We start from the raw sequence: 12,162 nt of genomic DNA, 5'->3' as shown, positions 1-12,162 counted from the left end.
ATCTCCTTATACATCCCTGCACCGGGGACCTCCTTGTGCATCCCTGCACCAGGGACCTCTCCATACACCTCTGCATGTGCACCCCTGCACCAGGGATCAACTTGTACATCCCTGCACCAGGGACCTCTCCATACACCCTGCTTGGGCACCCCTGCACCAGGGGCCTCTCCATGCACCCCTGCACCCGGCACAGGGCACAGAGCCATGGATCTCTCTGCAGGCTGGAAGTGGAGCTCCCAAGGAGCCTGTCCCAGCCTCCCACCCTCACTGCAGCCCCGGCACCCTGCCAAGAGCCTGACCTTTGGGCCAGGCGGCTGCAGGCCAAGGCCAGCCCCCGGTACCGAGCCCAGTCCAGCGCTAACCCTCTCGCTCCAGGGCTGGATCCCACCCCATGGACACCATCGCAGGTCACCGCACACCCATGGGGTGCTGCCCTGGGGTGCCTGGGGTCAAAGGATGTGTATCCCAGCTGGCCCTTGTGTTGGAGCTTGCTGGCTAATTAATTACAGGCTTTTAATTAAAGATAGAGCAAGGAGCAAGAGACATGGCTACAGGTGACACCAGGCACATCCGCTGTGTCACCCATGGGTGTTCAAAACCCTGGGAGCTGGGAAGGAAAGAGGCAAACTGGGCAGCTCTAAGGGTGGCTTGGAAATGGAGAAGGAAAGGCTTAAAAATGGGCAGAGTTAAGGGGATGTTGGAACCGGGGAAGGAAATGGGCAAAACTGGGCAGAGTTACAGGGATATTGGAACTGGGAAAGGAAAGGGGAAAAAATGGGCAGAGCTAAGGAGATATTGGGAGCAGGGAATGGAAGAGGGAAAAATGGGCAGGGTTAAGGGGATTTGAGCTAATTCACTCCCCTACCTATGCTTTTGGCCTCGTGCTGGTGGTCCCACCATAGGGTCTATGCTGCTGATAGGGTCCTCCCGATGCCCTCCAGCTTCTCCTTGCTCCATCCCACCTCCGACCTTCCTCCAAAGGGCGGCGGGGGCTCCCTGTCTGCCTCAGTTTCCCCACCCCAGCTTTTCACTGAGCACAGCAGAGCCAGGGGCTCCATAACCAGGCAACCCACCAGCGCAGGCACCGGGGGAGGAAAGCCAAGATTCACCCATCCCCATCCTCCCCCTGCAACAGCTTTAATTATAGATTCCCACTAACACCACAAAATGAGAAAGCTCCCAGGCCTGGCCCAAAACCTGGTTTCTATGGAGATTTATGGAAAGGCAACGGATGGGATAAATAGGTCCAAAGATGCCAAACTCTGCCCAAGGGATACATGGCTGGTGCATGGCGGATGAGCCATGCTGGAGCGAGATCGGGAGGGAGGATGCTCAGGATGGATGAGGGTGTTTTACACAAGCATCCCTGGGAATGCGACCCTAATGATTCCCTCCGGGAATCTCCCTCTATCCCTAATGACTGTTTTGGGGTGCACGCACCCTGCTTGGGGAGCTGCAGGTGGGGAAGGCAGCGGCCGGGGCGCCGGGGGCCGCGTTCCCACGACTCCTCCGCTCCCGCGAGGTGCTATATTTAAATCAATATTTTCCTGTTTAATCCAACTGCTGCAAAGGCAACAAACAGAGCATGGCAGGAACATCCCTCATTTTCCATCCCCTGCAGGATTTGCCCATAGGAGAACCAAAGATCCAGCTGGGCATCCTGCTTATACCTTCGCCGAACCCCAAATCCACCCCAAATCATAGAATCACAGAATGGTTGGGGTTGGAAAGGACCTCAAGGTCATCCAGTTCCAACCCCCCTGCCATGGGCAGGGACACCTCACACTAAACCATGGCACCCAAGGCTTCATCCAACCTGGCCTTGAACACCGCCAGGGATGGAGCACTCACAACCTCCCTGGGCAACCCATTCCAGTGCCTCAGCACCCTCACAGGGAAGAGCTTCTTCCTTACCTCCAACCTGAACTTCCCCTGTTTCAGTTTGAACCCGTTACCCCTTGTCCTGTCACTGCAGTCCCTGATGAAGAGTCCCTCTCCAGCATCCTTGTAGCCCCCTTCAGACACTGGGAGCTGCTCTGAGGTCCCCACGCAGCTTCTCTGCTCCAGGCTCAACAGCCCCAGTGCTCTCAGCCTGGCTCCATACAGGAGCTGCTCCAGTCCCTGCTCATCCTCATGGCCTCCTCTGGACTTGTTCCAACAGCTCCATGTCCTTCTGATGTTGAGGACCCCAGAACTGCGCACAATGCTCCAGGTGAGGTCCTACAAGAATCCACCTTTACTCAGTGGTAGGCTCCTATACATGCATGTGCAAATGCGTGCTGCCCATCCCAGCAACTTATGGGATGCTGGAGGTAGAAAAACTCCTCTATCTTGAGCTTTTGGGGGGTTTTCTTGCTCTCTTGCAAGCATCCTTCCTTCTGCAGTGCCCGTACTGTGCATGGAGCAGGACGTGCTGCTAACGGCTCCTAGGGAATTAAAAGCCTCGTGCCCGGTGTCAGACACAAGGTGCAGGACCTTTTCTGCACCCAGGACAGCTTGGCCGGCTCCAGCCCCACGGAGGATCTCTGGAAAGCACCCAGGACAAACAGTCCTGCTGCGGAAGGAGAACAGCACGTTACCTCTCCCACTTGGGACGTGCAGGGTGGCCAGACCCAGCAAAGAGCTGGAATTGCAGTGCTCACCTCCACCAAAGCCACCACCAAACCATGGGGCTGGGGAATATCAGGGGGGTGATGCTGCAGGGGTCATAGAATCATAGAGAACCTCAGAGGGGTTTGGGCTGAAGGGGGCTTAAAGCTCATCCAGCTCCAACCCCTGCCCCGGGCAGGGACCCCTTCCACTGGAGCAGCTTGCTCCAAGCCCCTGTGTCCAACCCGGCCTTGAGCACTGCCAGGGATGGGGCAGCCACAGCTTCTCTGGGCACCCTGTGCCAGCGCCTCAGCACCCTCACAGGGAAGAGCTTCTGCCTAAGAGCTCATCTCAGTCTCCCCGCGGGCAGGTTCAAGCCATTCCCCTTGGCCTGGCCCTACAGGCCCTTGGCCAAAGCCCCTCTCCAAAATACCCAACCCCAAGAGAATATCATGGGGGAGAATCCTGGGAGATAATATTTTGCCATTCTCACACACATGCCAAACCCCATTACTAATCCCTTCACACCTTCGCGTGTTGGAGACAGACACCAGGTCAGCCAGACCATCACCCTGGCACAAGGCCCCACAATCCCCAAGCAGTGATGCCCATATCCCCAAGCAGAAGACCGACCTCACGACGCCAGCCCTCTCCATTGAGTTAGGAAGGGGAAAAGCATAACCAAATACAAAATAAAGCTGATTTCTTCACTGTTGCTCAGGGAGCACATAAATCTCTGCTCCCAGCCAGCCGTCCTGGTGCCAAGTTATATCCGGTCCTTGATGCTCTCGCCTATAATTAAAGCGACTCCCTTGCAGAGCTCAGTCCCCCTTCATTCCCCCTCCCCAGCCAAGGCTGGTGCCATCTGAAATAAAACATCCCAGCTCCACCATATAATAAATCAAAGAGAGAACTCAAAATCCTGGTTTCAGTTATGTTATGGCTGCAGCACAAAGAAACTCAAAGGCAGGAGAGAGATTTGAAGATACAGCTGCAGTGTTGCCCTTAAAAGGGAAAATTCGCACCCTCTTGGCTGAGGCTGATGGGTTCAAGCAAGGTGAGGAGCAGCATCCCCGGTGTCCAGCCTCATGGGGTGGCCTGTGGCCCCGAGGTGATGCTCGCTCAAACTGGGGTCCCAGTTGTGCTGGAGTTGGTAAAAATCCACCCAAAATGATCCTAAAGTGACCAAGGTTTGGGGTGCATTGGGGCGTGGGGTCAGCAGAGCATCCCTGATACCAAGGCCACCACAGGGCACCATCCCTGGGGCACGGCAGAGAGCTGCCTGAATAAGGACTAGATCTTTACAGATTACTCATATAAACCATCTAATATGCAAACGTACAATATTAATAATTTAGAGATGTTTCTTTATAAAGAAATGCTGCTGGGTGCACCGCTTTGCCTTGGGGACCTGCTGATATCCCCAAGGTGCCACCAGCTGTGGCCCTGAGAGGTTCTTTGTTACCTGGACTAAATACAACGCTTGATGTGCTTCAGTCATTCCGAGACTGGGGAGGACAAGCACCTCACTGGTCCATCGAGCCAAAATGCTGCAAAGTTCACCCAAAATTACTTCCAAGAATGTTTTACGCAGGAGCCAGGAGTTCCCAGACCTCAGCCACCAATGGCTGTTGTCTGGCAATGGGGACAACAGCCAGAGGAGCTGAATGGGGTGCGAAGCCCCACAGGAGAACACCTTGGGGGGAATGATGCTGCAGGGATGCAGGACCCCAGGAGAACATATTAGGACAATGATGCTGTGGGGATGCCAGACCCCAAAAGAACATCCGTGGGGAATGATGCTGCAAAGGTGCTGGATCACAGGAGAATATCTTGGGGGGAATGATGCTGCAGGGATGCCAGATCCCAAGAGAATAACTTGGGGGAATAATACTGTAGGGATGCAGGATCCCAAGAGAATATATTGGGACAATGATGCTGTGGGGATGCCAGACCCCAAAAGAACATCCGTGGGGAATGATGCTGCAAAGGTGCTGGATCACAGGAGAATATCTTGGGGGGAATGATGCTGCAGGGATGCTGGACCCCATGTATGTATCTCAGGGGGAATGGTGCTGTGGGGATGCCAGACCCCAAAAGAACATCCATGGGGAATAATGCTGCAGAGATGCTAGATCCCAAAGGGAAATCTTGGGAGAATGATGATGTGGGGATGCCAGACCCCAGGAGATCATCTTGGGAGGAATAACACTGTGGGGATGCCGGATCCCAAAAGAACATCCTGGGGGAATGATGCTGCAGGGATCTGGATTCTGGGAGCACGCAAAGGCTCCACACAGCTCAGCCCCGGCCAGCAAGGGTTACGCCGCTGGGCTCAGCCCCGAGGACTTCACGCTTGGCTGCCGGCGGCTGTTGGAAGGGAACAGTGCAGCCCATCCTCCTAAATCAGCACCAAAGCAAGGCGAGAGAGCCCTGCCAGCGCCATTCCTGCGCTGCCGGCAAGTCCCCCACGGGAATGGGTATTTCTGGGCTTTGCCCGGAGCTATTAAAAGCCCTGTGGGTGCCGGCGCTGCTGTGCCGCAGGAGGAGGTGGTGCTTCCAAGCACTTCCCGGCACAAACACCCAGGGAGATGGGAACCCAAGTCTACCTTCAAACAACAGCCAAAGGGCCGGGAATGGCAAAACCCTCCCCAGGAGAGACCCTAAAGCACGTGGCTGCTCTTCAGGGTGATCAAACCACCCTGGCATCACCCCCCAAGCAGCGTTCATTCTTCCACAGGCAGGATAAAACTTCACCCAAACATAATAGATTCAGGGCATGCACAAGAGGATTTTTCCCCCTTTTGCCATGCTGCCAGCATGGCAAAGCCCCTAGTCCAGAGGGAAGGTGATTCTGGGGGGAGGAAAATACGGATTTGCTTTGTGATGGGTATGAATCCCAAGAAAAAGGATCATTTAAGCCTTCCCCAGCAAGGAAAAGGCAATTTTTGTTTCAGCATCTTGGGTCGGCCAAGAGCAACCCCATTTAGCAGGACCTTATGGGAGATAAACCCACCTTCCACTAAAATTTGGTGCTGTTTAACCTGAAAAGTGCTTTTTCTCTCCCAAAAAATCATCTTTGTAGGTCACTCCTATAAACAAGAGCTCATCCCCTTGGGAGCACCGGAAAGGGCTGGGAAAGCTCTTGGCAGTGCATCCATAGATGGGAATTTGTCCCCAGCGAGGGACACGTGAGAGACCCCCAAAGCCACCAACGCTTTGAAGGCTCATGCACCCCATGATGAAATGAAGGTGTTCGGATGGGCACTTACCACCTGCGGCTTGGTCCTGGGGCCATGCTCATTGGGTGGCCGCGGGCACCGGGGCAGCCGGGGCGGTGGGGCAGCGGGTGGAGAGCGAGGTCCATCCCCAGGACTCGGGGTTCCATCACCTGAGTTGAGGGACAGCATGTACCGCTTGGTGACATCCTCCAGCGAAGGAGGCTGAGGGCTCGGGAAGGGTTTGCCGGGTGAGCGTCCAGCAGCCGGTGCAGGGACGTGGCTGTGGTGGCCGGAGGGGACAAGCGGCTCGGGGACGGTGATGGGGATGAAGGTGGCGGGCTCGCTGGTGTGACGAATGTGCTTGGTGGCCGGGCGGCTCTTGGTGAGGACGGTGGGCGCTGGGGGTGGTTGGTTCTCCTGGTGAGCAGCACGGTTGGAGCGCTTCTTGGAGCTGCGCCGGGCGATGCGAGGGGACAACACGTCAGCCAGCTTGGGGTCAAAGCCATAGCTGTGGCCAGGGCTTGGCGCTGCTGGTTGTGCCGAGAGGATGGGCTCACTGCTGGATGGGGGAATGCTGGGTTCCAGCTCGCTGATGGCCTCACCAGGACCTTTGAAGGCGCCGGCTGGAAGCTCACCGCGGCGGCTGGGGTCACTCAATGACTTCTTCTTGATGGTCTTGCCGTTGCCCTTCTCATCGATGAGCTTAGCCATGGCGCCGGGCTGGCTGACGATGGTTTGGATGAGGCTGCTGTAGTCCCGTGGCCCATCGCTGCCCAGCGACAGGTCGCTGCCTGCACTGCCTGCACTGCCTGCAATGGTGGCAGGTTGGGGGATGCCAGTCTTGGTGCTCAATGAACCCAGGAGGTTGCTGTCAACAGAGAAGTTCTTTGCCTCCTCCGCCACCGAGCATCTCCGGTGGGGCATGGGGTCGCTCAGGGAGCGGTAGGGCTCGGTGCCACCCTCGTTGCCACCCTCCATGCCATTGGCACCCGCCGAGGGGAACTTACGGCGGCGCCGCAGGCTGCCGGGGGTGCTGGGAGTCTCGGATTTGCCAGTCGGAAGGTCTTCAACCGCCGGGGCTGGGTGAGGATGAAGTGGCATCTCAGTGTCACCAGCCGCGGGCCCAGTGTTGGGCAGTGTCCAGGCATCCACGACTTCACGCAGGTCTTGGAAGGGCATCCCCATGGGTTCTGGCTCTGTGACGATGCCCTCGTCTGTCACGCTTGACTCTTGACCCGATAGCTCCTCCATGGACTTCCTGCGAGTGAGGCTCTCCTCCAACTCTGCTTCCTTCAAACGCTTTGTGCTCTCCAGTGTGCTCTCTGACAGTCCCCGAAGGGTCACCTCCATTGTCCCTGTCGATGCCACCATCTCAGCGCCCTCCACACCTCCACTGTCCTTCTGCTCGGCCGTGAAGCCATAATCGTGCTGGGAACCCATCCTGCTAATCTTCTCAAAGACCTGCCTCGCCTCCTGGATGTACTGGTCCTGGATGACCATGGGCAGAGCATCCTCATCCCCCCGCTGTCCCCCATCCAAAGCTACCTGCTCCTGGCTGTCGGTGGTGGCCAGGAGGAGCTCGGAGGAGCTCTGCTTCATGGTGCTCTGTAGGAAAAGCCGCCGTGTCCCTGATTTGTCGGAGCAGGTAAAGGACTTAGCACGGCGCAAAGTGGCCGTCAGGTCCTTGAGTGTTGGCCGCTCGCCCGGCGGCCAGCGGTTGAGGGGCTGAGCGGTGCCACGGCTGCCTGGGGATGGGCTGGTGATGCCGGAGCAGCCATCAGAGCCCGTATCAAGGCCGATCCTCACCCCTTTCTTCTTCACCTTCAGCTCCGAGAGGTCTGATTTGAGGAAGCTGAGGAGCGTCAGGGTCTCGGTGGCAATGTCAGGGTTGGACAAAGACTTACGGTGCTGGGCTTGGTCCCCTTGCAGCCCCGGCTGGTGCAGGCTCTCGCTCCCAAAGTCCGGTTTTACCTTGGCCGTGCCCTGTGGCAGCTTGGGACGGACACGGACAGCCGGTTGTCCCCAAGCCAGGCCATCACTGGTCCCAAAACTGGGAGATCTATAGATGCCATAACCCGCCTGGAGAGTCCGTCCTTGGTTGGGCCAACAGATCCCAAACTGTTCCTCCTCCTTCAGCGTCTCCGTGCTGGAATAACGACTGCTGCTCCGCGACCCACCAGGGCTGCTGAAGGGCAGGATGTTCACCTTGGAGACACGGGCCACCACAGGCACGGGATGTCGAGAGACCACCCTCCCGCAGCCTTCGGCCTCAGCATCGCCACCATCCGCGGGGCTCTCCCAACCACCGCTCTCCTGCTTCTTCTTCCGTGCGGCGCGGTGCCGATGGGCTCCGGTTTGCCCTTCGCCTTCGCTGCCCGAGGAAACGCGGGGAGAACGGGATGCGGCTGCCTCAAACTCCCCGTTGGAGCGGGGTGATGGGGAGGAGGAGGGTGGTTGCGGTCGAGTCGAGTTATGCCAGGAATGCGGGCCGGGCTCCGGCGGAGCTCCGCGGGGAGAACGGAGAGCCGGGTGCGGGACGCGGCTGCGGGGTGGAGGCGGCGGGGGAGCTCCCCTCCCGCTCCCGGTTCCGCTCCCGGTCCCATTGCCGCTCCCATTCCCTATCCCGCTCCCATTCCCGGTTCCCCCCGTAGTTTGCCGGCAGCTTTCCCCGAAGAGTTTCCGCATCGCCGGGACGCTGGGCCAACGCGGCGGCTCCGCGTTTAACCCCGGGCCCGGCGGCGACGACGGCGGCGGCGGTGGTGGCGGCGGTGGAGCCGGGGACGGCGGCTGAGCCCCGGCATGAACCGGGCCCGTTGGCTCCGGCTCGGTAAAACGAAGCGAGAGCTGCCGTACCGATGGGGCCAGGCTGCCAAAAACCCGGCCCGGTTGGTGCTCCGCGATCGACGCCGAAACTTTCCTACCCGGGAAGAAGAAGAAGGAGGAGGAGGAGGAGGAGGAGGAGGAGGAGGAGGAAGGCGGGGAGGAGGCGGGCAGGAGACACCGACCCGCCGCTACCCCCCGACCGCTGCCCCCCTCCGCCATTGTCTGCCCCCCCCCGGCCCCGCCGCCGCCTCCGCCCGCCCCCCGGCCCCGCCGCGCCCCGGCCCCGGCCCCGCCGCAGGCACCGCCCGGCCCCGCTCCTCCTCCGGGCTGCCCGCGGGCTTCATCCCTCCCGCTTTGTTTGCGCTCTCTCTTTCCCTTCTTTCTTTCTTTTTTTTTTTTCCACCTCATTTCGGGCTTTTTCCCCCTCCCTCCGCTCCTTTATTTGTTGCATTCAAATAAACTTTCCTCCCCGGGGCGGGGTTTCCTCCCGCGGAGGGGGATGGTGCCGCTTTGGGCCCGGGTTTATTATTTATTTCGTTTTTCTCCTGGTTTTTTTTTGGGGGGGAAACGTCTGCGGAGCTGCCCTCCGGCTCCCAGGCCAGCGGGAATCCCCCCTGCATCCTTCACACCCCCCCCCTTATCCTTCGCTTCCCCCCTTTATCCTTCACACACCCCCCAAAGCATCCTTCATCCCTCGCTGAACACTTCACACACCCCCATTCCTTACCCGCCCTGCATCCTGCATCTGCCCTTATCCTTCGTCCCCCTGTATCCTTCATGCGCCCCCTCGCACCCTTCACCCCCTATTCTTTACCTCCCTTGATCCCCCCACATCCTTCAGCTCCCACTTATCCTTCACACCTCCTGCATCCTTCATCCCTCTTACCTTTCAACCCCCTGCATCCCTCCCTCCTTATCCTTCATCATGCCCTTATCCTTCATCACCCCCACTTTCTTCAGCCTCCCCATTCTTACTCACTGCATCCTTCATACCCCACATACCCTTTACTCCCCCTTCACCCCTCCACAGCCTTCACCCCTCTGCAACCTTCACCCCCCTCATCCTTCAACCCCTTTGACCTGTTCATCCTCCCTTATCCTTTATCCCCCCTTATCCATCACTCCCACTCACCCTTCATACCCCCCAGTATCCTTCAACCCCCCTGCATTGTTCACTTCCCTTATCCTTCACTCCCCTGCACCCTTCAGGCCCCCATCCTTCAATCCCCCGCTGTATCCTTCATACCCGCTCTGCACCCTTTCCAACTCTTCTTCAGCCTCCTGCATCCTTCCTTCCCCTGCATCGTTCACCCCCTGCATCATTTATCTCCCTCTTATCCTTCAATCCCCCTGCATCTTTCAAACCTCCTGCATCCTTCACCCCCCATCCTTCAAACCCCCCTGTATCCTTCATCCCTGCCCCCACCTCCTTCACCCCTTTCCCCTCCACCTCCTCCCAGCTTTTTATGTGCATTTTTAGGGGAAAATGGGATAAATAAGCAAGAACTCAGAAGCCAGCGAGAGCTCCTTTGCTTTGCTGTGGCTTTCTCCGGCCCCTGCTTTGCAGCTCCTCTCGGGAAAGGCAGAACACCTTGTTCCCAACTTGCACAGAGCTTGCACGGTGACGCACTGCCCCGCGAACAGACTTCCTCGTGGTTTTCAGCATCGCTTGTCAGCGCTTGCTATTTGCAGCCTGTAACCCCCTTTTCCCCCACGACAGCAGATTTATCCCTGGGGATGTGAGAAATGAAGGTGGTTGGGGCGGTTGGTGGGTGAGCTGGGGCCTTGGTAGCATGGATGGGGCTGGAGTAGGGTCCCGGTTACATAAAGGACATTGCTGGCTCTGGCCAAGGGGCACCAAAACCACGGTGGTGATTCAAATAAATCCAAGTCCCCCATAAATGCATTTTTCAGGGCCTAAAATGTGCTTCAGGAGACGCTGTGAGTTGCAGCACCCCAGCATGTATTCCTTTCCCTGCTCTCCCTTCCCTCCCTCCACCCTCTTTCCCTGCTTCCCAAAGGGCTGGGTATCTCCTGTCCGTAATGCTGATATCCCTGTGGTCATCTGGCATTCAGGGTGGGATTTTGGGAAGAGCCATGCGTTTCATCCCTGCTCGGTGCTGTTGGGAACTGGTCCTCATGCTGCTTCTCTTCAGCATCTCAAAAGCAAAGGAGATGTTCCAAAGCACCCCCCTCATCTCTAAGGCACCCTGTTGTGCCCATCACCCTGGCTTCTAGGCCTGGTGGTACCAAAGGAGCTTCTGACAGGACCCCAAGGCGAGGCAGGACACGGTTAGATCAAAAGTAAGCTTCCTACCCATAAACCCATCCAAAACTGGTGATTCCACCATCAGGAACATCACTCGTAAGGGTGCCCCGGGGATGCTGGATGTCACCACCCGAGCCCACACTGTCCCTGCAGCCACCACCAGTATTTTGGGAGCTGTTTAGCTTTCCGGTGGTCAAGTTTTGGCCAAACACCTCCTCCCATGGATGCTTCCCAGGCAGGGAATGGTGGGATAGAGCAGGGCTTCTCCTCCATCCCTCCTGGAGCCGGGGGGGCTCCAACACACTCAGCAGGATTTATCCAAATCTGGCTATTTTGCGCCCTCTCCTGGGTCCTGGTGGCGTGGCCCGGCGCCTCCCACCCTGTCCCCATCCTTTGGGATGGGAAGAGATAGGGACACCAGGTTGGGATTACCCCACCGGCCACCGCTCTCGCAGCCCCCCAATTTGACCTTCAATTGCAGAACCCCAAAAGTACATCAGAGGAGATTTTGGTGTGGATGAGCTCCAGCCAAGGGAAAGGCCCGGGATGGCTTTGCCTTCTCCATCATGCTCTGTACCTCAACCCAAAGTCATTGTCACTATGCATGGTCCTCACCATTCAGCCTTATGGTGCTTAAACCATGACAGCATCATTCCGGCAAAACCTGGTGGTTTGAGCTACCATCACTGCAGCATCCCTCTCCATTCCAGCCCACCGTGATGCTGGGATCTCTGAGCATCATCCAAAAACCAATGAGCACTCTGAGCACCCTCCTCATCTTTGCAATAGCAAGAAGCTACACTGGGACCACTTCCCCTGGATGCTGGTGAGGTCCTTGAGTGGCAAGGTACTAGAGGAAGACACCATATACTTGGAGGGAGCAAGTCAGGATGGGTGCAAGCAGCCAAGCTGGAGGGATGCTCATCCTTAGAGATTTGAAGCAAATCGCTTAAATAAACTTAGACATGATTATTATGCACAGACAACCTGTAAGAAATGCAGCAAAACAGTTATCCCTATATACATGTGAGTATGAATACTGCAGAATCATGGAATGGTTTGGGTTGGAAGGGATCTTGAAGCACCTCCAGTCCCAACCCCTGCCACGGGCAGGGACCCCTTCCACTGGAGCAGCTTGCTCCAAGCCCCTGTGTCCAACCTGGCCTTGAGCACTGCCAGGGATGGGGCAGCCACAGCTTCTCTGGGCACCCTGTGCCAGTGCCTCAGCACCCTCACAGGGAAGAGCTTCTGCCTAAGAGC

The 12,162-nt window shown here is 57.5% G+C and overlaps 1 protein-coding gene across 1 annotated transcript in view; it reads right to left on the bottom strand.

Annotated features, from left to right (window-relative positions):
* ARHGEF17 (Rho guanine nucleotide exchange factor 17) overlaps positions 1 to 8,852 on the bottom strand; it is a 37,520-nt gene extending 28,668 nt beyond the window's left edge. The window contains exon 1 of the mRNA XM_065678924.1: positions 5,862 to 8,852. Coding sequence (XP_065534996.1) covers positions 5,862 to 8,852 — 2,991 coding nt within the window. The remainder of the gene's footprint in view (positions 1 to 5,861) is intronic.
* Positions 8,853 to 12,162: the final 3,310 nt, after the last annotated feature.

This window comes from Lathamus discolor, chromosome 4 (genome assembly GCF_037157495.1).
Source record: "Lathamus discolor isolate bLatDis1 chromosome 4, bLatDis1.hap1, whole genome shotgun sequence".
Taxonomy (NCBI): Eukaryota; Metazoa; Chordata; class Aves; order Psittaciformes; family Psittacidae; genus Lathamus; species Lathamus discolor.
This window is presented reverse-complemented; position numbering and strand designations above follow the sequence as displayed.